Source organism: Giraffa tippelskirchi, chromosome 4 (assembly GCF_054371585.1).
Source record: "Giraffa tippelskirchi isolate mGirTip1 chromosome 4, T2T-mGirTip1v1.2.pri, whole genome shotgun sequence".
Taxonomy (NCBI): Eukaryota; Metazoa; Chordata; class Mammalia; order Artiodactyla; family Giraffidae; genus Giraffa; species Giraffa tippelskirchi.
The window spans coordinates 163,074,139-163,095,104 of record NC_137278.1 but is presented as its reverse complement, the minus strand read 5'-3'; the positions used below and the strand labels follow the sequence as shown (position 1 = coordinate 163,095,104).

At 45.3% G+C, this 20,966-nt stretch overlaps 1 protein-coding gene across 6 annotated transcripts in view; it reads left to right on the top strand.

Moving 5' to 3' along the window:
* The first annotated feature begins 456 nt into the window (after positions 1 to 456).
* Positions 457 to 20,966, top strand: part of GNPTAB (N-acetylglucosamine-1-phosphate transferase subunits alpha and beta) — an 80,890-nt gene continuing 60,380 nt past the window's right edge. For 4 of the 6 annotated variants that reach the window (XR_014083452.1, XM_081595546.1, XM_081595551.1 and 1 more), the window contains exon 1: positions 457 to 765. Coding sequence is in view for 2 of the 6 variants with exons in the window: in XM_081595546.1 (XP_081451672.1) it covers positions 649 to 765 (117 nt within the window). In the remaining 4 variants the exon portion in view is untranslated. The remainder of the gene's footprint in view (positions 766 to 20,966) is intronic. The other 2 variants (XM_081595550.1, XM_081595547.1) reach the window with 1 other exon arrangement.

Below are 20,966 nucleotides of genomic sequence, written 5' to 3'. Positions count from 1 at the left end.
ATTGCCTTCTCCTGAACTGAACTGAGTCCTCCAAATTCCTCTTTCAACAATATGGTTAGATAGCAGGAAGGGAAAAGAGATCTATAACAGCGTTTCCTCTTAGCGTTGTGAAAAACCATGACTTGCCAACCACTGTAAATGCAGGAAGGGTTTTGTGCACAAAAACACTGGTGCCAATGCAGCACTGTCTGGGGCACGGCCTCTTTAAAGAGGCCGGTCATGTCTGGTCGCCGGCAAGACTCAGTCGGAAAGATCCCTGCCAGGCCCGAAGAGGGCATCGTGCATGCGCAGTCGCGGGGGCTCGAGCCTGTCCTACGCCCCTCCGCCCTCCCGGTGGCGCTGCCGGCCCGGCCGCCGCCGCTGCCGCCGCCGTCTCTAACCCGGCTAGACTGCGGCGGCGCCGGCTGCCTTGCGGGCCGCGCGACCGCCTCCGCCGCGCGGAGGGCGTGGGCTCTCGGCTCCCGGAAGCGGCGGCCGCGGCGTGGAGCCGAGCGGGCGTCGGTCCCCGGAGCGGCAATGCGCTGCGGCCGGAGGCTGTGACCTGAGCGCGGCGGCCCTGCGGGGGCCGCGGAATGGCGGCTCGTTGAGGCGGCAGCGGCGGTGTCTCCGACTCCCCGGGCGCGGCGCGGCGTGGCGGCGGCCGGGGTGATGCTGCTCAAGCTCTTGCAGAGACAGACCTATACCTGCCTGTCCCACAGGTATGGGCTCTACGTCTGTTTCGTGGGCGTCGTTGTCACCATCGTCTCCGCCTTCCAGTTCGGAGAGGTGAGTAGCGGCGCGGGAGCCCTTGCAAGGGCTCCCTGGACCGGCACGACCGCGCGGTGTCCCGGCCCCGGCGCGCTGCACTCTAGCCTCCCCATCCTCCCTGCAGACACAGGGATGAGCCCAGCGCCTGCCCTTCCCTCGGGGGCGCCGCCAGCTCAGAGCTCCTCTCCGGGCTGCGGCTTCAGCATCTGGGGTCCAGATCTCGCCTCCCGACAGTTTGGAAGATCCGCGCTCCTGCCGAATCCTTTTCCCTCCAGGTGCCTTCAGCAGGGTCCCCGAGTCACTTGACTTTCTCCCTAAGGCCTTGTTCTGCACGCAGCCCCCCTCCCGGGACCCAGAGTTCCTGAATTTCACCTTGCCCCTCCTGCGGCTTCCTCCTCTAGCCTCACCCTTATAACCTTTTCCCTTTACAGAGGCGCTTTATATTCTTAATTCCGTTTCTTCCCGGATCTCAAAACTTTGCGCAAGAGGGGTGTTTTCTTGGCCCGTGATTTTGCTGTGGGGAGACTGTACTGGCCCCAAATTTAAAGGACTTACACGTGAAAGGTGTATTTTTCCTTACATTTTTGCTCTCTTATTTGAGACAGCTTAATCTGTTAACCTTTAGAGGCTGTACTGGTAGATGGACATACACTGATGTGGGAGCGCCCCTGACAGCTCCGTGCCCTTCTCCATCATGAGATCAGCTGAGGTTAGGGCCCCTTCATGTGACCATGACTCCCCTAACCATCTTGGACTCCAGCACCCGATCTCTTGGGAACCAGCACAAGCCTTCAGGTCATGGGATATGCTAATAACTTAGATTCTGGATCACACAAGCCCAACCTTTCCTAATCTGCTGATAATGCATAAAGTAACTGGGTGTGACTGTAAACCCCAGAGGGTCCAAGCAACTGGTTTGGCAGGTGGAAACACCCGTGTTTAATAGATTTTTGTGCCCCTCTGGATATGGACTTTAAACATTTTCTTGAGTGAAACAGCCCTTTGGTTGAGGATGCGTAGTTATTTCACGATTGACCATCCAATACGGTATTCTTTGTTATAAACAAATGTGTAGGAGACTATGAGTAGGTGAGAACTGAAAGTGTACCTGGATGTGATTTTAGAGAACACCCCATTTTAAAATGTGGCCGTAGCAACTGGAAGAAAGTTGTGTTTTCAGGTTGTTAGAAATCCATCTCTTTGTTTTAACATATATATGTTTTTTAGGGGGGGTTAAGAGGTTGCAAAACGTTTTAAAATGAACAGAATGCTGCTCAGAAATGCCACATTATATGTTTGCTGTGTACACAGAATATATATACATTTCCAGCATGAAGTCTGGACTCATGCTGGATTCTGGGCTCCATAGAGAGGGTGCTGTCTTTAAGCACTGTGACTAGGCGCTGTGCAAGGTAATGCCAGAGTATACAGTCTAAATATTTGCCTGATGAATGAATAAATTATATGGGACAATTTCCAGGTTTCCAGTTTTAGTAGTTCTTGGTCTACGGGCTGATGAAAATAAGTCTTATTAAGTAAGGGTTGAGAAGGCGACCCAGACCTCTAAGCGTTAAATATGTACCTAATATTATACCACCTGCTGTTCTGTTTTGTTTCATGTATTGTGCTTTAATACAGTGATCGTATGTATACCTAGTTGTGTCCTATTGCTGATAGAAGATTTGTAAGGCGAGTGTAGAGAAAAAGAGAGCGAGCCGGGTAGTCAGGCAAGAAAAGGAAATTTATTAGAGGGAAAAGAGAGGGTGACTGGCTCTTAAGGAGAACCAGCGTTCTCCCTTTCTGACAGAGTCCTTCTTATACCCCACCAATGAAAAATTCTCTGAAGGGATGGTCACGTAGCTGGAGGTCTGGGATCTGGTGGTCTTGCAGCTTTGAGAAGATAAGCGCCAGTGAGATAACAGGATGCCATTTGGGCAATTTGGTCAGTCTCACAGATCACTGATTTTATTCTTCTTTTGCAAGGTTGACATAAAGAGCCATCTTATCAATGAGACCCCATGTAGGCCCTATCATTCCAGCCTGTTGATTTAGGATAAGGGCCGAAGGTCAGTCATCTGTAACTGCTTCCTGCAGGACAGGGACTTTGTGGGGGTAAGAAAAGGCTGGAATGCGAGTCAAGGGGATTTGTGTGGGGTTGAAGTTTTTGATAATCTGAGTTAGAAATAGCTCATGGATAGTTCAGTTGGTGAAGGCTTCTAAATGGTCCTGAAGAAATTTTGAAAAAAGACGCATTAAACATGGGCTGAAAGTTAGAATAAGGGTAAGTAGAAGGAGAGGGCCCAGAAAAGGTAGGACCCAGAGCATCCAATTCCAATTGCTTAACCAGTTTTCCTGTGAATTACTGAGGTGTTGATGTATTCTCCAGTCCCTGTTGGTCAGATTTCTTGCTGCTTCCTTTACAATGCCTGATTTATTGGTGTACAAACAGCAGGCTTCCTCCAAAAATAGGCATAGGCCTCCTTTTTCTGCTGTGAGGAGGTCTAATCCTCTTCTGTTTTGGAGGACCACGGATGGTTTTGGGTCTAACTGGTTTTGGATAGTGAAAAGGCTGTTAGCTATTTCTTCTAGGCTGTCAGGGAGGTCTTTAGAAAGGCTTTGATAGTAATTAAAAGAGGTTGTGAGTCCTGCAGTCCCTGTCCCAATCCCAGCGGCTATTCTTAAACCGATTAATAGAGGAATGAATCGAATTGCCCGTCTGGGTCAGTTATGAGTTAGTGGGATAGGAAGGGTCTGACTGTTAGGAGCAATAGAAATATCTGGGGCCAGATATACCAGGATGCATGTTCCTGTCCAGTTAGTGGGAAGACATAAACAAGTAGTGATTCCACATAAGAAAAATATTCCAGGAGTAAGAAGATAACAGGTGAAATCGATAGCAAATAGGAGTCTTTCTGGGAAATGGTTAGTAGTCTCTGAAACTGACAGTGAACTCACCAGTGTAGCCCCTACAAGAGGAGTATTTACGCCATATGCAGAAGGGAGTCTCCCTGAGAAAGTAAGAGAATGTCCTGCAGTTCCTGAGACATGATAGACAGATCTGCCTGAAGGGAAGGAGAGAAGTGAAGTATGATTACAGAGGTGTGGAGGTATAGTTCCTAGTTGGGGGTAAGAATTGTTCATAGAGTTTTGTCTGGAAAAACAGAAAGGAGCCTGTTGTTGTAGACAAATGTCAGAAGTGGTGGGTGTTAAGGAGCAGTAACCAGGCTAGATCAGAGGGTGGGCTTGGGATAGTAATTGAGACTTTGGATTTTGAGAGAAGGTCTCTCCAAAGAATAGGAGTGGGGCATTTTGGGAGTATGAGAAAAGAGTAGGAAAATGGGGTATCTTGAAGTGTGCAAGGTAGAGGCTCGGTTATTTGTGGTGTAGATATTAAACCATCAACCCCCATAACAGAGACCTGAGAGACCTTGGTTTTTCCGGAGTAGGCAGGCATAGCAGAGTAAGTGGCCCCCGTGTCAATGAGAAAGGAAATAGGCTTACCTGCCACTGTAAGAGTTACCCTGGGCTCCGTAGAGGTGATGAGAGTCGGGGCCTGGGGCCCTGGGCACCTTCAGTCTAAAGCGGAGAGTCCGAGGAGGCTGGGCAGAGCTGAGTCGGAGGATTCCTGCCTAGGACCAGGAGGGGATGTCCAGATCCTTGGAGGGGGATTTGGGCAGTCGACCTTCCAATGTCCCTTTATGCCACAGCTGGGACATGGACCTGGAGGGGGCCTCGGCTTTAGGCATGAGCGGTCCCAGTGGCCTTCTTTGCCACATTTGAAGCAGGGCCCAGGTGGCTTCCTTTCTTTGTTGGTTGATGGAGGCTTGGAGCCATGTAGGGCAGTGGCTAAAAGGTGGTATTTGGCCTGATCTCGTTGGGCCTTCTCTAGCTTTGCCTGTTCTTACCGGTTATTGAAAATCCTAAAGGCTAAATTTAAAAGGTCTCGTTGAGGGGTTTGAGGGCCGCCTTCTGCCTTTTTTAGTTTCTTTCAGATATCTGGGGACGACTGGGAGATAAAATGGGTGTTAAGGACAATGGTGCCCCCTGCTGAAGTGGGGTCTAATTTTGTATATTTTTGTAGCGCTTCCATTAACCTGGCTAGAAATTGTGCTGGGTTTTCATCTAGCCCTTGAATTATTTCCCGGAGCTTATCAAAGTTAATGGCTTTATGCCCTGCCTTTTGAAGGCACACAATGAGGCAAGAAACCATGTGATTACGGGCTGCTTGTCCAGGTCTCTCTGCCTGATAATCCCGGTTGGGATCTTCTCGGGGGACAGATGTCACCCCTACAGGCTTAGTGTCATCTGTCCTGTGTATCTCATCAGCATGCGCCTGAGAGGCTTGCCATACTCGTTCCTTCTCTTCTGGGAGAAGAGTGGAGAAAAGTATGATGCAAATATCATGCCAGTTTAAGTCATAAGACTGGGTAAGATACTTGAATTCTTTTAGGTAAATATCTGTGTCTGAGGAGAAGGAGCCAAGACACTTTTCATCTGAGATAGATGGGTGAGGGAGAATGGGTGAGGGACAAGGGGACGTGAACCCGGACAATGCTTTCTGCTCCAGCTACTTCCTGTAAAAGGAGGAGGAGGGCAGGGGAGGGAGTGGGGTCCTGCGGTGAAGTTTCCTATTTTAAAGTTGTTTGGACTGGGTACAGGGAGGGGATCTAGGGAGGTCACAGTAAAGCCTTGGGACCCTCAGGGTAGAGGGTGGAGCTGAGGTCTCAGAGCTTTTCTCAGGCCCAGGCTAGGGAGTGGGGTTGGGAGCTGTGGCTTGAGAAAGAGGGAGGGAGGAGGGGACATAAGGTGGAGGTTGTGGAACTTGATCTGGAGTGGCTGCAAGGGCATTGGGAGCGATAGGGGGTGGGCTGTGGTCAGAAAGGTTGAAGGAAGAAAAAGAAAAGTCTGAACAGGGATCGGGAGACATTGTATTACGAGGATGTGGCCCAGAGTGGACTAGGAGTATTTGAGAAGTAGAACAGAATTCACAGAGGGTCGAGAGCAAAGAGCAAAGCAAGCCTGAACATAAGGGATTTCTAACCACTTGCCATTGCGGCAGCAGAAGTTATCGAGGTCCCATAGAGTATTATAATCAAGAGTTCCGTTTTCTGACCATTGGGACCTGTTACCAAACAGTGTTAGAATAGTAAATAAGTCTTTTTGGTCTTATCTCCCCTTGGAAGCCCAAAGCTTTTAGGTTTCAGAGAAGGCATCCTAGAGGAGTAGATTTTGAGGGCTGGGATTGAGAATTTCCCATTGCAACCGAATAGGGAGGTTAGACAAGGGCGGGAGAAAGCAAGGAGAAAGGTCCGAGAGAAAAGGCGTCCCCATTCTCAGAACTTTCTCAGAGAGTAGTAATAGTCTGCTTTGAGCGCCCTCCGAGGGCCTGAGGGCCATGGGGATCCTCCCGCCTAGCGCTAGGGCTTGGTAAGAGGCGAGAGAGAGGATCCGAGGGAATAAGATTTCACTTATCCTTGTAACCAATGGATGAAATGTGGGCCGGTGTGTGGATGTCAGTCCAGCAAGGCAAGTGGAGAGTCCCATCCCGGAGCTCATCTCAGTTTCTCGGCAAAGTCCAAGGGAGAGGACTGCCCACTTGCGGTGGATCTTCCCTCCTGGGTTTCAGCACCAGAATGTAAGGCGAGTGCAGAGAAAAAGAGAGCGAGCCTGGTAGTCAGGCAAGAAAAGGAAATTTATTAGAGGGAAAAGAGAGGGTGACTGGCTCTTAAAGAGAACCAGCGTTCTCCCTTTCTGACAGAGTCCTTCTTATACCCCACCAATGAAAAATTCTCTGAAGGGATGGTCACGTAGCTGGAGGTCTGAGATCTGGTGGTCTTGCAGCTTTGAGAAGATAAGTGCCAGTGAGATAACAGGATGCCATTTGGGCAATTTGGTCAGTCTCACAGATCACTGATTTTATTCTTCTTTTGCAAGGTTGACATAAAGAGCCATCTTATCAATGAGACCCCATGTAGGCCCTATCAAGATTATTTTGGCCTGAGTACTTTTAAGTTTTAAATTTTATGTGTTCCACACCTGGTTATTTATTTACCAAAAGAAAGTCTAGAAATGGCCACATATTAAAGTTTGGAAGTCTTAAGCTAGTGTCTATGGTTTCTCAAATAGCCTGTGCTATCCCTTGTATGATCTTCAAAAAGATACTTAACCTTTCCAATCTTCAGCTTCCTCATCTTTAAAAAGAAGGCAGGATTACTTTCTTCATAGAGTTCATGCATGCATGCTAGGTCGCTTTACTCTTTGTGACCTCATGGTCTGTAGCCTGCCAGGCTCCTCTGTCCATGAGATTCTCCAGGCATGAATACTGCCTGGAGTGGGTTCCCATGCCCTCCTCAGGGGATCTTCCTGACCCAGGGATCAAACCCCCATCTCTTCCTTCTCCTGCATTGGCAGGCAGGTCAGGTTCTTTACCACTAGCGCCGCCTGAGAATAGTGAGGATCAAATAAGTCTTGTCTGCAAAAGACCTTTCAGTTCCTGGCACATGACAGGCTCTCATTAAGTGGTAGAACCACAGCTGCTTTTTTTTATTGTCATCAACTATCTTATACCCTTAGTACTTAATTTGAAACAGATCTTTGAAGTAGAATACACTCATAATACAGTTAATGGTGGTGGTGGTGGTTTAGTTTCTCAGTTGTGACTCTGTGACCCCTTGGACTGTAGCCCACCAGACTCCTCTGTCCATGGGATTTCCCAAGGAAGGAGAGTGGTGTTGGTTGCCATTTCCTTCTGCAGGGTATAGCCCCAACCCAGGGATCAAACCCACCTCTCCTGCTTGGCAGATTTTTTACCACTGAGTCACCTGGAAAGCCAATATAGTTAATATTACCAACTTAATAATAGCTTCACTAATTGTAATGGGTAGAAGGATGAAGAAGATCATTGTTAATTATGAACTCATCACTTTTTTCCCTCTCAGGTAAGTGGTATTGGCTGCTACCTTTTGATAAGCCATTTGTACACTCGTCCAAATTTTTAGGAAGAGAAATGGAATTGAGGGAGGGAAGTATTAAAAACATATATTTTTATTTTCCCTTTAAATTGAGTCAGGTACTTTCTAGAGAGACCTTGGGAACTCTGAACAAAAGCAGAACCCGATCCAAACCCACAGGGAGGGCCCTCTGGATAGGGACCAGTGTCCACTGAAGTGCATTGCGTTAGGTGATGGTAGCAGGTAAACTAGTTGATCTAGGCAAGACATGTGGCCTGTGGGAGCCTCAGTTTCCTCATCTATAAGTGAATGATTATCCCTTTTAGCTCAGAGACTTCTGATGTTAAGTGTTTGTCCTCTGTTGATATTGTGTAGACTATATTTTTTGGGCCATGCCAGGTGGCATGTGGGATCTTGGTTCCCCGACCAGGGATCAAACCTGTGCCTCCTTCAGTGGAAGTGTAGTCTTAACCACTGGACCACCAGGGAAGTCCCTGTGTAGACTTGAACACTTGCTTTTGAAGTAAAAGATGTTGTTTCAGGGTCAGCATCATTATTTAGTACATTTTATATACAAATCCACAATCCCATATCTGAAAATTCTACTGAATTACCTCCATATCTTTCAGAATGAAATGTGTGAGTATTCACAGTCAGTGAGGAAAATAAAGACTATAAATAACTTCAAGTCAGTTTAGGTCAGGTTTTGCCACCAAATGAAGTCAGGTCAGGTTTTGCTGCCAGATAAAGATCTACAGTGTTGAGAGCTTTTTGGATTTTCAGATTGTGAATAAAGGGTTATAGATCACCTCTGGGTATGTGAGTATCAGTATACATGCGTGGGTATAAAATATATCACTTCCTTTACGTGTCTAAGGAAGTGATATATTCCTAAGTATGAAAACAAAGAAGTATCCGAAAATGAACTTCAATGAGGAAGTCAGACAAGTTCAGATAGAATCTGCCCGTGTAGGGCAGTAGCTTTTCCCTGGCCTCTCGCCTTCTCTTTTGCTCACCTGCCTTCTATCACAATTTTGAATTAGTTAGATACTGTTCAGGGAAAAAGAAGACTGAAAACTGGGTCCAACTCCAGTTTCTCATACTGGCTCAGTTTCAAGAAAGAAATTAGTTATGTTTGTATTTGATTAGCTCCCTCATTAAACAGATACATTTTGAGTGTGTTCTTTGCCAAAGGCAAGAAGTAGGTGAAGTTACAAGAACCTGGCCTCACAACTGGGAGGCACCCTCTGTCTGGCCTGGTTCTAGCTCCACCATAAACTGACCCTCAGTGGTACTGCTTTGTGTAGATTCCTTTTGGGGGTGGAGAAGACTTTCATTATTAAAAACGGTTTAAAACTTCTAGACTGGATTTCTGACACCCTTTTTTCTTTAATGTTCTGTGAATTTACATTTATTGGATGTTTCACATGGGGAAGCATGAATTATAATGTAATAGAGTTTGTGCTATAGAAAAAATGCCAGTGGCTGCATTGAGCCTGTTTTTGGCCATGCCATGAGGGTTGCAGGATCTTAGTTCCCCAACCAGGGATTGCATCTGTGCTTGGCATCTAAAGCACGGAATCCTAACACTGGATGGCCAAGGAATTCCCGTACTGAGCCTCTTTAAATGGTATCTTTCTTTTGAGGGGTTTGGAAGAGATACATACTTTCACTGTCAAAGCAGAGACTTTGTCATTTTTCCCTGCTGTAATCTTAGCACCTCAAAAGTGCTTGGTACCCGGTAGGTGCCAGATAAATGCTTGATGGGTGAATGAATGAATTGGGGTGATCTTAACCAACATCTCTTTAAGCTCATTTCCAGTAAAGGTAAGTTTTCTACTCTGTTGCAGGTCGTCTGTACTTGCCTTTTATTTCTCAGACATGATTGATCAGGTTGTACCCTACATGGTGGAAGATACTGTCAGATATGAAGAATTTTGTACAGCTCATCCTTGGCCATCTTTGTCAGGTTGAGATGAGGCCATGATACACCTATGAGTAACAATATAAGAGAGTAGGTAATTGAATGCCTGAGTAGGTACACAGTAATGGCTTAGAAAATCAGAGGAGGGGAAGAGAATTACGGGTCGAAACATTCTAGAAGTTGAGACTGTTACAAGGAGGCAGGAGCCTATTCTTTTTGAATTATTAGGGGTTTAAAATTGTCACTGGTGTTAGCCAGCAGCACTTGGTTGCAAGTGAGAGAATCCCACCTCAGACCTGGGTTAGGAAAAAAGGTAGTTTTTTGATTCAGGTAATTGAAAAATATAGGGTGAAATTTCTGGCAGGATCAGATCGAGGTGCTCGAATGTTATCATCAGTACTCTTTGTTCCTGCTCTGCAGGGTTTAGTGAGTTTAGTTCTGACAGGCCCTCCCCGTATGGGAGCCAGGGTTGCTGGCAGCAACTCCAGCAGCTAGTCTTCCAATTTAGTAACCTTCCTCATCAGTGCCAGCTAGACCCAGGACGGCCTGCCTAGCTGGGGAGTGAGTGCCCTTGTGCCCTCGTTAACCACCTGGATCATCCCTGGAGCTCCGGTTATAGGTGGGACTGTCAGTTTCAACTAAACCAGGTGAAGTGAGAGGGGCTCCCCAGAGTGAAATCAGGAGGCTGCTATCAAAAAAAAGGCCAGAGCAGCAGATGTTCTAGACTGGCTGAGACAAAGCCCATTCCCTTTCCCTGGCCTTAACATGGACACAATGACCCTGTGAATGTGATGGCCTTTAGCCCTTTACCTTGTTCTGGAAGATGTGAAAGTGGGTTGTTTCCGTTTTTCATTTTTAATGTCATGTTGTTGAATTACCATGTTTTTCATTTTCAATATCACGTTGTTATTTGTGAAACTTGTATTCTTGGATGGGCGTATTAATGTGGAGTTTTGTTAAACACACTGCAAGTTTGCCCTCATAATCTTTTAGTAACAATTCAATATATATTTTTAATGAGTAATAGTTGTATTCAACTTGACTTACTCTTGAGGTCTAAATAGTGTTGACCTTATTAATGACATTAAGTAGGAAATTAAGAGAGAAAAACTTAAACCAACCTTTTTGCAGCATTTGTCACCCCCTACATATGGAAATGCTCACTCCCTCTTTCTTCAAGAAGACGCCCGCTCTGTTCTCCTTCTCCACTCGCTGTTCTTTCTCAGGCTTTAATGCTGGGTCTCCCCAGGCTTTGCTCCTTGGCCGTCTTCTCTTGGGCAGGGTTGTCATGTTTCAGACCCCCATACTGATGCTTTTGACTGTTACCAAGTCCAGGCTTGCTCTGCTCACCACATGGTAGGCCAGTGAATCCGAGAGACAAGCTGTTGAGGCAAGGCATACGACTTTATTTGGAAAGCCAGCCGACTGAGAAGATGGCAGACTCAAAAGAACCACCTTGTTGGGGTCTGGATGTGGGTTCTTTTACAGAGCGGAGAGAGAAGCAATGGGGAACTGAAGTCAAAAGGCAGAATAGAGAGGGAGAGGCAATGAGGAAGTAAAGTGAAAAGGGTCTTCAGTCTTGCAAAACATCTCCAGGAAGGGCCAGGCTATGGAAAGGGGTGTGTTAATCTCTTCTTTTTTTGTGGCCATTCACAGGTGGGCGTGGTCAGATTATCTCTTTATGGGTTGAAGAAAGGTACTTTAACAGCCAGGCCCAGGGGCAGGGTCCTTTGAGACAGGCCTTTATGATTATAACAACAGCAGCAACTAAAAGCAAGTCAAAGAAACACTTTCCAACATGGAGTCAGAATTGGCTTCTTCCTGCAACAGCTCCCCACCTCCAGTGCCTTGCTACCAGGCCTGGCTGCGTACCTTCTCCTGGCTGCCTGCAGCCATGTCCCAGCCATGTCCCTATAACCTCACTGTGACACAGGGTGCTTACTCCTCCTGGTGCTTTCTCCTCACTGCCTCCGTCTGGAGAATGATCCTTTAAATGATGTGGGATTCTTCTGGCTCCTGAGCTTTCTCGGAACATAGAGGAAGAACTTGCTCCAAGACCTCAACAAACCTTTCCAGGAATTGACCTCAGTTGGATCATAGAGCCACCCCTAACAGATACCTTGGAAGAAGGAAGAGATTGCTTTTTGACCCATCTGATTCCTCCTGTGAAGTGGGGGCCCGTTTCCTGAAGATCTGTTATGAGAAGGTGAAATTCCACGGGGAAAGAATAGTTCTGTGTCGCTGGGGGCTCCTGACTGTGACTGTCGTGTTGGTGAGCACAGCCGGCGGGTATCTTTATCGCCCACTTGCCCTTTCCTGTAGGGTTAGCTCTGCCTCTGCCCCTGGATGAGACCTCTGGTGGGCCTAACTCAGCCTGCTCTTGTCTCACTCTTAAGTAAGAAAAAGTCCTGTGGTTGCTTCAGATGACAAAACATAGTGTCAGGTCAGCATTAAAAGCCTGCAGTCACATGTCCAAACAGACCTTTGAGCCTGTTGAAGTTGAAGCTTCTTGCCTCCCTGGCCCAGGCCTGCTCCAGGTAGAAAGCCAATGACTGAAGAAGGCCATCGTGGGTTGTTTCTCTCTTTCTGTCCAGGAACCTGTTTCTGGGTTAGAGGACTGGGATGGAGGGCCGGAAAGCCCTTCCTAAACAGGTGCTGTTGCTTTGGGATTTGCTGGTGTCAAAGCTCATTCTTTTCCAAGTGCTTTCAAAGGCATCCTTCAGAGACCCCACCCTGAGCACTGTCACTTGCTTTTATTCTGCTGAGAGCTAACATCCTTTTCTTTGGGCTGGTTGCTTGCTCCTTCCTCAGCCCCCAGGAATCTGGCAACACTGTGGCCTTATCTCAGTGCCTGCTGCTCTAGGGGACTACAGACCTGGTCTAAGGTGAACCTCCACAGTACTCTCTTGTACACGGCCCATGTCTCTTGCACAAGAGACCTTCATCCTTCGTAAGAGAGGAAAGATGCCTTTTTCCTCTCCTTTTCTCAGTTCTCAGTTCTGTAACAAAAGACAGATCAGCAACAGAAAAGCATACACATTTATTTTAGGTTAGGTTTACATGACATTGGAGCCTTCATAAGGAAATGAAGACTGAAGAAGCAGTTAAACCCGAGTGATGTAAAGCTAGGTTTGATGTAGAGCAGAGAGTAGAGGGAACATGTAATAGGACAAAGTAGGATATGACCTCTGAGACACGTGGACTGTTCATTCAGATTCCTTGTGGCATCCCTCTGTCTTTGGAGATAAGGGTTTCTCCTTCCTGTGTAGAGAGGGTCCCTCTCAAGGAAAGTTTTATGATCTGCTTCAGGGGAAGGTCAGAAAATCCTTTTTATCTGCTGTTTCTCAGCTTCCTTCAGCTTGAAGTATTCAGTTTGCCAAGGTGCCATATTTTGAGGTAGCCAATTCTGATCTCTGAAGGGGCTTCCCTGATAGCTCAGTTGGTAAAGAATCCACCTGCATTGCGGGAAACCTGGGTTCAATCCCTGGGTTGGGAACATCCCCTGGAGAAGGGAAAGGCTACCCACTCCAGTATTCTGGCCTGGAGAATTCCATGGACTGTATAGTCTATGGGGTCACACCGAGTCGGACATGACTGAGCAACTTTCACTTTCTGATATCAGATGTGAGGCAAATGTTGCAGCTACCCAACTGCGTGAACTGGAGGTTGCCACCTTTGGTGATCCTAATTGAGTCTTTTTCCTTGACTTGAGGTTTCTTGGATAGGAAAGAGGCTTCTACGCCTCTTCGTTAGATGAGGTGGAGCAGGATTAACAGAATGCCAGCAGCTTCTGAAAGCTGTTCTCTGAACCTTGCTGCCATGATTTGTATGACTTGTCAACCACCTCCTTAGGAAACTTTGAATCTTGGTCCTGCACATCACTTGGAAATATGGTATCTTGTATTCTGGTGCCTTAGAAGAAACATGTTTAGATGTACAATTTCTCAGTGCAGGTACCAATTGATTGAACTTGACCAGGAGATGACACTTATTCGCCGTCTCTGCACTCAGCGTTCTGGACACAAAGATGTTATCTTTTCTTATTTTGGAATCCCTGTGCCCCAGCAAAGCACTTAAATCATTTAGTTTGGAAGATTTCTGTTGCAGCACGGTGCCAGCCCCCCGGGCACAGAGCAGTGAACAGAGCCCACGGGTTCCTGCAGACAAGGAGTTTATATCCTGGTTGTGCAGTAAGACATTACATGCGATTTATTTACACTTGCGAAAAATTCTAGAAAGGGAGAGTGTTGTGAGAGATACCCTCAGGAGAACCTACCCTGTCGTGGCTGGGTCAGGAGAGGCTTTCTTGACATCATTGGAGCTCAGAAGGGTCAGAGTTACGGAGGCAGAGGACCGAGGAGAGCAAGTCTGCTCTAGGCCATTGGTTCTCAACTGGGAATGATGTTGCTGCCTGACCCCCACCCTCTGAGGCATTTGGCAAAGTCTGGAGGTATTTTGGGTTGTCCTGACTGGGACATTTAGCGAGTAGAGGCTAGAAATGTTGCTAACACTCTACAATGCACAGGACAGCTTCTCCCCAACCTCCCCCACCCCAAGCAAAGATGGTCCAGCCCCAGACATTGGTTGTGTCCCAGCTTGGAAACAGCACAAAGGTCTTGAAGTTAATCAAGGCCCATGAGGCTGGAGAGCAAGAGGAAGTGTGATCTAGGGGAGGTTGGTGCAATGGGTGGTGCCCTGTTGCGAGCCCTTGGTAGATACCATTCAAGGTTACTGTGTACTGGCATCTAAGGAGTGAAGGCCAGGGATGCTGCCTGGGATCCTGTCCATTACAGGATGTCCAGCATCCTGTAATGGACAGGACAGCCCCCACAGCAAAGAGTTGTCAGGCCCTACATGTGATAGTGCTGAAGCTGGGAGAACCTGAGTTAGAAGGAACAAGAATGGCTGCAGGGCAGTCAGTCAGGGGCCTTGGACTAGGCTGGTAGAGGGCAGATAGAGAGGAGTGGACAGATTTGAGAGATTTGGGAGGCAGAATCATCTGGCCTTTTATACTTCATTACGTGCCAGACACTCCACTGACATCTTGGGATATAACTAAGCAAGACAGACAAGTTCATTTGTCCTCCCACACCCTAACTATAGGTACTCAGTGAATATTGGTTGAATGAGTACTTACAAGTATTTATTTTTGCTCACTGATTGTGATTGAGCCTGTGAGGAAAGGTGGTTTAAAAGAGATGCCTCAAGTATATGAGGCACCTCGCATAGTGCCTGGTGCAGGGTGCTCAGTAAATGCTAATTAAATACCAAGTGCCACATCCTAGCGCTGTTGTTCCCTTGACTACAATGCTCTCGGTAAGACAGCAGGGGACCTACCTTCTGAGCTGATGTCCAAGGTCACAGAAGAGTATATTAATCTTTTCTTAGAGATGGAGTAGAAAAGAAAAGTGATTTCTTCATCCGAGTTTGCTTTATAGTGGTTGATATGAAACCATAGGGGGCAAGTGCCATATTAGTTTAATACAGCCTGCACTTTACAGTAACTTATGTTATTCTAGTTATTTATGAAATGTAACAAACAAGTATAGCTATGATTGGTTATCTATATTAATAATATATCTTTTTAAGTTCTTACTGTCTTTAGATTACTTCAGTCTTGTGATCCACATGCAGTATCTTTAGCAGGTGATTAGTCAGCCTGTGTGTGATTCATACATACACTAAATTAAGCAAGGGAAAAAGTGATCTTTCAGAAATGTTAGATCTAAGTCACCCTTGTGCTGGGGGAGGGTGTGATTCTGTGATCAGACTAAACGAATTCTGTGATCAGACCAAAAACGGTGTTGTGCCCTTTAAAATTGCTTCCTAAAATTGTTTCTTTTAGGTTTTAGTTTATCCCCCCTTCATTACCTCTTTCCATTAACTTCATTTCTGTTTCTTGACTAATTCTAAATTGGATAAAGTTTCTTTACCAAATTTTCCTGAGTCCGTTCACTCAGCAGAGATCAGTGGAGGTCCTCACCCTGGGCTAGGTACTGGACTGCCTAAAGACACAAAGATGGTTACTTTTCTTTTTGCTGTTGAGGAACTAACCGTCCAGTCAGGCCAAGCAGACAAACTTAAGATGCACTGTGGTAAATTAAGTCGAAGAGCTAGGCCTGGGTGTCGGGAAGTTTTTCGTCTGAGCTTGATGGTGAAGGAGATGGCTGAGGGAAGAAAGGGGGGCCCCCTTGCTACTCCCCAGCCCCCTTGTAAGTGAAGGAAGCCCTAGGTGTAAAGGTGTGGGATGAGAGGTAACTCTCACCTTCTAGAACAGAAGTGGTCCTTGTGGTGACCCAGGGACGAAAGAGCAGATAAAACCAAGGAGGATCTTGGAATGCAGGAACGGAAAAACCAGACCCTTATCGTCCTTCCCTCCCCCATGTGGTAACTATTAATGGATTTCAGGTTCTCCTGAGCAGTGTAACCTCTCTCCCCTCCTACCGCACAGGGAGAAGATACTTGCCTTACTCTTTCCCCCACCCAGTATATGTGCCTCATCCAATCAGCAAATGACCCACAAGACCCCTATCCTACTCCTTGTACCCTGGGTATAAAAGTGGACTAAGGACCCCTGTTCATTGTCAGTTCTCCCTTGAGCTGGCCCACTGTTCTAACAGCGTCTGCCACTCTAATAAACTTTATTTCCCTCTCATTCTGTCTCATGTCTGGAAACTCTTTTCCAACCTGCGCCGGACCACGACAGTTCCGAAGGGCCGCAGCAGCGTACCCGGGAGTGATGCTGGAGAGGCAGGCGGCGGCCAGTTTAGGAATTGCCTGTAGAGTGACTCCAAAGAATTTGGATTCCTCCTGAAGAAAATGGGGACCATTCAAACGGTTTTAAGCAAGAGAGCCATGAGTCAGATCTGTGTTTAGAACGGTTGTTCTGAGGTAACACGGAGGGTGAATTGCAGGCTGGCCGAGAGCTGGGAGCTGAAAACTGTGGGGCGTAATAGGGATCCAGGAGATCCTGCCCTACTGGGTGTGGTGTGCAGAGTCAGGCTTTGCATGTTGACTTTTAAAATTATTTATTTATTTTTGGCCGCACTGGGTCTTTGTTGCTGTGCACAAACTTTCTCTAGCTGAGGTGAGCAGGGCTACTCCAGTTGCGGTGCATGGGCTTCTCGTTGTGGTGGCTTCTCTTATTGAGGAGCACAGGCTCTAGGGCAAGCGGGCTCCAGTGGTTGTGGCACACGGGCTTAGCTGCCCTAAGGCATGTGGGATCTTCTGGACCAGGGATCGAACCCCTGTCCCCTGCATTGGCAGGCGGATTATTAACCACTGGACCAAGAGGGAAGTCCCAGTCCCTGGCTTAAAATGAAAATTATTCCTTCTCTGGGTTGTGCAGATCGGAGGGGAGTTGGCTCCTCTGGGTTGGCTCTGCTCCACATGTCTTTCATCCTCCTGGGACCAGCGGGCCAGCCTAGGCATGTTCTTCTCAGGGCAGTGGTAAAGGCACAAAAACCGGGCAGATACTTGCAAACCTACCTGAGGTTGAGACTCAGGATTGGGGCATTCACCTTCTTTTTGTTCCTTGAACACATCAGATTTGTGTCCCTCTTAGGACCTTGGCACTGTTGTCAGCCTGTAGAGCACCGTCCACAGACCCCCATGTTCCACATGTCTCAGCTCAGGAACTCCTTCTTGGAATGGCCTTCCCCACCACCCAGCCTAGAGCAGCCTCTTGCTAGGTCACTGTTTTCTATAGTCCCATGTTCTTCTTTTTTAAAATAGTACTTAGTTTCAGCCTGAAAATGTTTATGTGTGTATTTAATGTCACATCTCTCTCTCTCCCCTCCCCAGTACATAAGCTCTGTGGGAGGAGGGTTTCTGTCTTATTCACCACTGTATCCTCAGCCCCTGGAATAGAGCCTGGCACTAAGAGGGGGAATGCAGAGAGATACTTTTTTCCTAATATCTAAACATGGAAAGGTCCGCTGAGTGATCAGTGTCTAAAATGAACCTTAATGGAAAATACATAGGTTTAGTTGACATTAGTTGATACGTAATTATATTAGGGTTCTTCAGAGAAATGAAACCAATAGGATGTATGTATATATGTACATGCATGCTTGTGGGCATGTGTGTGTGTGTATGGAAATAGACTTATTATATGAAATTGTCTCGCAGGATTGTGGATGCTGACAGGTCTCCAGGATCTGCATTAGCAAAACTGGAGACCCAGGAGAGCCAGGGATGTAGCTCCAAAAGGCCCAGGAACCAGAGAAGCCAATGGTGTAGTTCCTACCTGAAAGCTGGCTGCACAGAGACCCAGGAAGAGCTGATGTTTCAGTTCAAATTTGAAGGCAGGATAACTGGTGTTAATGGCTCAATGCAGTCAGATCAGAGCATATTCTTTCATGCTCAGCTTTTTGTTCTATTTAGGCCATCAACTGATTAGATAAGGCTCATCTACTTTAGGAAGGAGGGCAAGCTGCTTTACTAGTCTAATTTCACCTGGAAATACCTTGGTTGAAGAAGTTTCCTTCTATTCCTAATTTGCCGAGGTTTTTATTTATTTATTTTAAATTAAAAAAATGGGTTTTGAATTTTGTCAAATACTCTTCCTATATCTACTGGTAGGATCATAAGATTTTTCTTCTTTTGCCTATGAATATGATGGATTACATTAATTGATTTTCGAATGTTGAACCAGCATTTAAAAACATGTATCCAGAATAAATCCCACTTGGTTATATGATTCTTTTTCATCGTTAGGTTTTATTTCATAACACTTCACTGAGGATTTTCACATCTATATTCTTGAAAGTTATTGGTTTGTAGTTTTTCTCATAGAATGAATTAGAAGGTATTCACTCTGCTTCTGTTTTTCTGGAAGAAATTGTAGAGAATTGGCGTCATTTCTTCCTTGAATGTTTGGTAGAATTTACCAGTGAACCCATCTGGGCCTGTTGCTTTCTGATTTGGAAGGTTATTACTTATTGATTCAAATTATTTAATAAGTAGAGGCTATTCAGATTATATATTTCTCCTTGTTTGAGCTTTGGTAGATTGTATCTTTTAAGTATTTGGTCCATTTCATCTAAGTTATCAAATCTGTGATCATAGAATTGTTCATAATGTTCCTTTATTACTCCTTTGGGAGTATTGTAGTGATTTCCAAAATCGTGTGGTAAAACACAAACAACAAAATTTGCATTTTAATGATTTTTAAAATTATTTATTTGGCTGCACAGGGTCTTAGTTGCAATAGATCTAGTTCCCTGACCGGGGATCACACAGGCCACCTGTATTGGGAGTCTGGAGTCTTAGCCACTGAACCACCAGGGAAGTCCCATTTTAATAATTTTTAAGTGTATCAACAACTCTATGGCATTAATTACATTTACTTTGTTGTGTAATTGTTACTACTCAATTCAGTTCAGTCACTCAGTCATGTCTGACTCTTTGCGACCCCATGAATCGCAGCACGCCAGGCCTCTCTGTCCATCACCAACTCCCGGAGTCTACCCAAACCTATGTCCATCGAGTTGGTGATGCCATCCAACCATCTCATCCTCTGTCGTCCCCTTCTCCTCCTGCCCCCAATCCTACCCAGCATTAGGGTCTTTTCCAATAAGTCAACTCTTCGCATGAGGTGGCCAAAGTATTGGAGTTTCAGCTTCAACATCAGACCTTCCAATGAACACCCAGGACTGATCTCCTTTAGGATGGACTGGTTGGATCTCCTTGCAGTCCAAGGGACTCTCAAGAGTCTTCAACACCACAGTTCAAAAGCATCAATTCTGTGGCACTCAGCTTTCTTTACCGTCCAACTCTCACATCCATACATGACCACTGGAAAAACCATAGCCTTGACTAGACGGACTTTTGTTGGCAAAGTAATGTCTCTGCTTTTAAATATGCTATCTAGGTTGGCCTGTTTGTAAAAGGTATCCATCACCCCAAACAGAAGCTTGGTTGTAAGTAGTAACTCTGTATTCTCCCCTTGGGCCCTGGTAACCTCTAGTCACTTCCTGTCTTTATGGATTTGCCTATTCTGGACATTTCATATAATGGTTATTTCATACAGTATTTGTCTTTTCTTATTCTGGAGTTTCTGCTTGTTTTTCAGTATTTCTGAGGGGATCAGAGATTGGAGTTGCCACTCTGCTATTTTGCTGAGGTTCTGTTCCAGGATGATAGTTTTGGTTGTTGTTTTTTTCATGTAAAATTTTATCAAACATTTTACCATTTAACTAGTCTATATGTTCCATAAAGGAAGACCTTTTGTTTTGGTTGTTGCTGTGTGTCAGAATTTGGAATGGTGCCACATAATATCCACTCATTGACTGAATTAAGTTACTAATTTTTAGCAGTTTAAAAACTGCATAATTTTCAATAGCTTCGTAATATTTGTGTGACTGTACCTTAATTTACTTACCCAATTACCTATTGTTTAATTTTTAAAACTATGTTCAGGTTTTATTTATAAAAGTAATAGTGATTATCATCATATTTATACAGAAGTCTTTGGGTACACCTATGTTGATTTTCCTGGCATGTATTTCTAGAAGTGGAATTAGCCAGAACAAAAGACATGAGCATTTCTTTGGTCCTTGGAATCATATTGCTAATTGCCCCTCAGGAAAGGGTTTTTTAAAATGACTTTACAGCTATTTAAAAATATATAACATTCTTCTTGCCCAATTTATGACTTCTCTGCAAAGCAAACTCATAGGAAGAGAACTCTGCTTGGTGAATTTTAAAAAATGTTTTTATCCAAGTAACAGTATGAGATTAAAATTCAGTTGTCAGTGGAGGTAAGTTGCAGTAAGCACCACAAGCAGATATTTTGTAAAACTTGTCTCATTTCACTAAACTTTTTTATGACAATTAAATTTTACCAAAATAAAGGAGGGGGGGACCCAACTTAGTTTGACTAATTTTGACTTCTTGTTATAATAGAAATATTTACCATGTTCAACTACACTTTTATTTATACTTTGGATATATTTTTTACGTGATATATTGTAATTGTTTGTTTCATATTTGTCTCTCTAATATGCTGTGAGCTCCTTGAAGGACTAAATATGTTCAGTATTCTTTCATTGTCTTAATACCTTATATTTCCTTTAGTACTTTGTAGTTATTAGAATAGATGGATTTATTTATTTTTTATTTTATTTGTGTGTGTGTGTGTGTGTGTGTGTGTGTGTGTGTGTGTGTGTTCGTGTGCGCCTGCGAGAGCTAGAATAGATGGATTTATATCAGCTCACTTGATTTTTTTATAACAACACTTTATGGGATAAGGGATGATTATTTTAATTTTACATCTGGAACTTACAGGGCTATAAGTGTCTTGTCTAAAATCACAAAACTGGGGGCTGAGGTCCAGGCCTCCT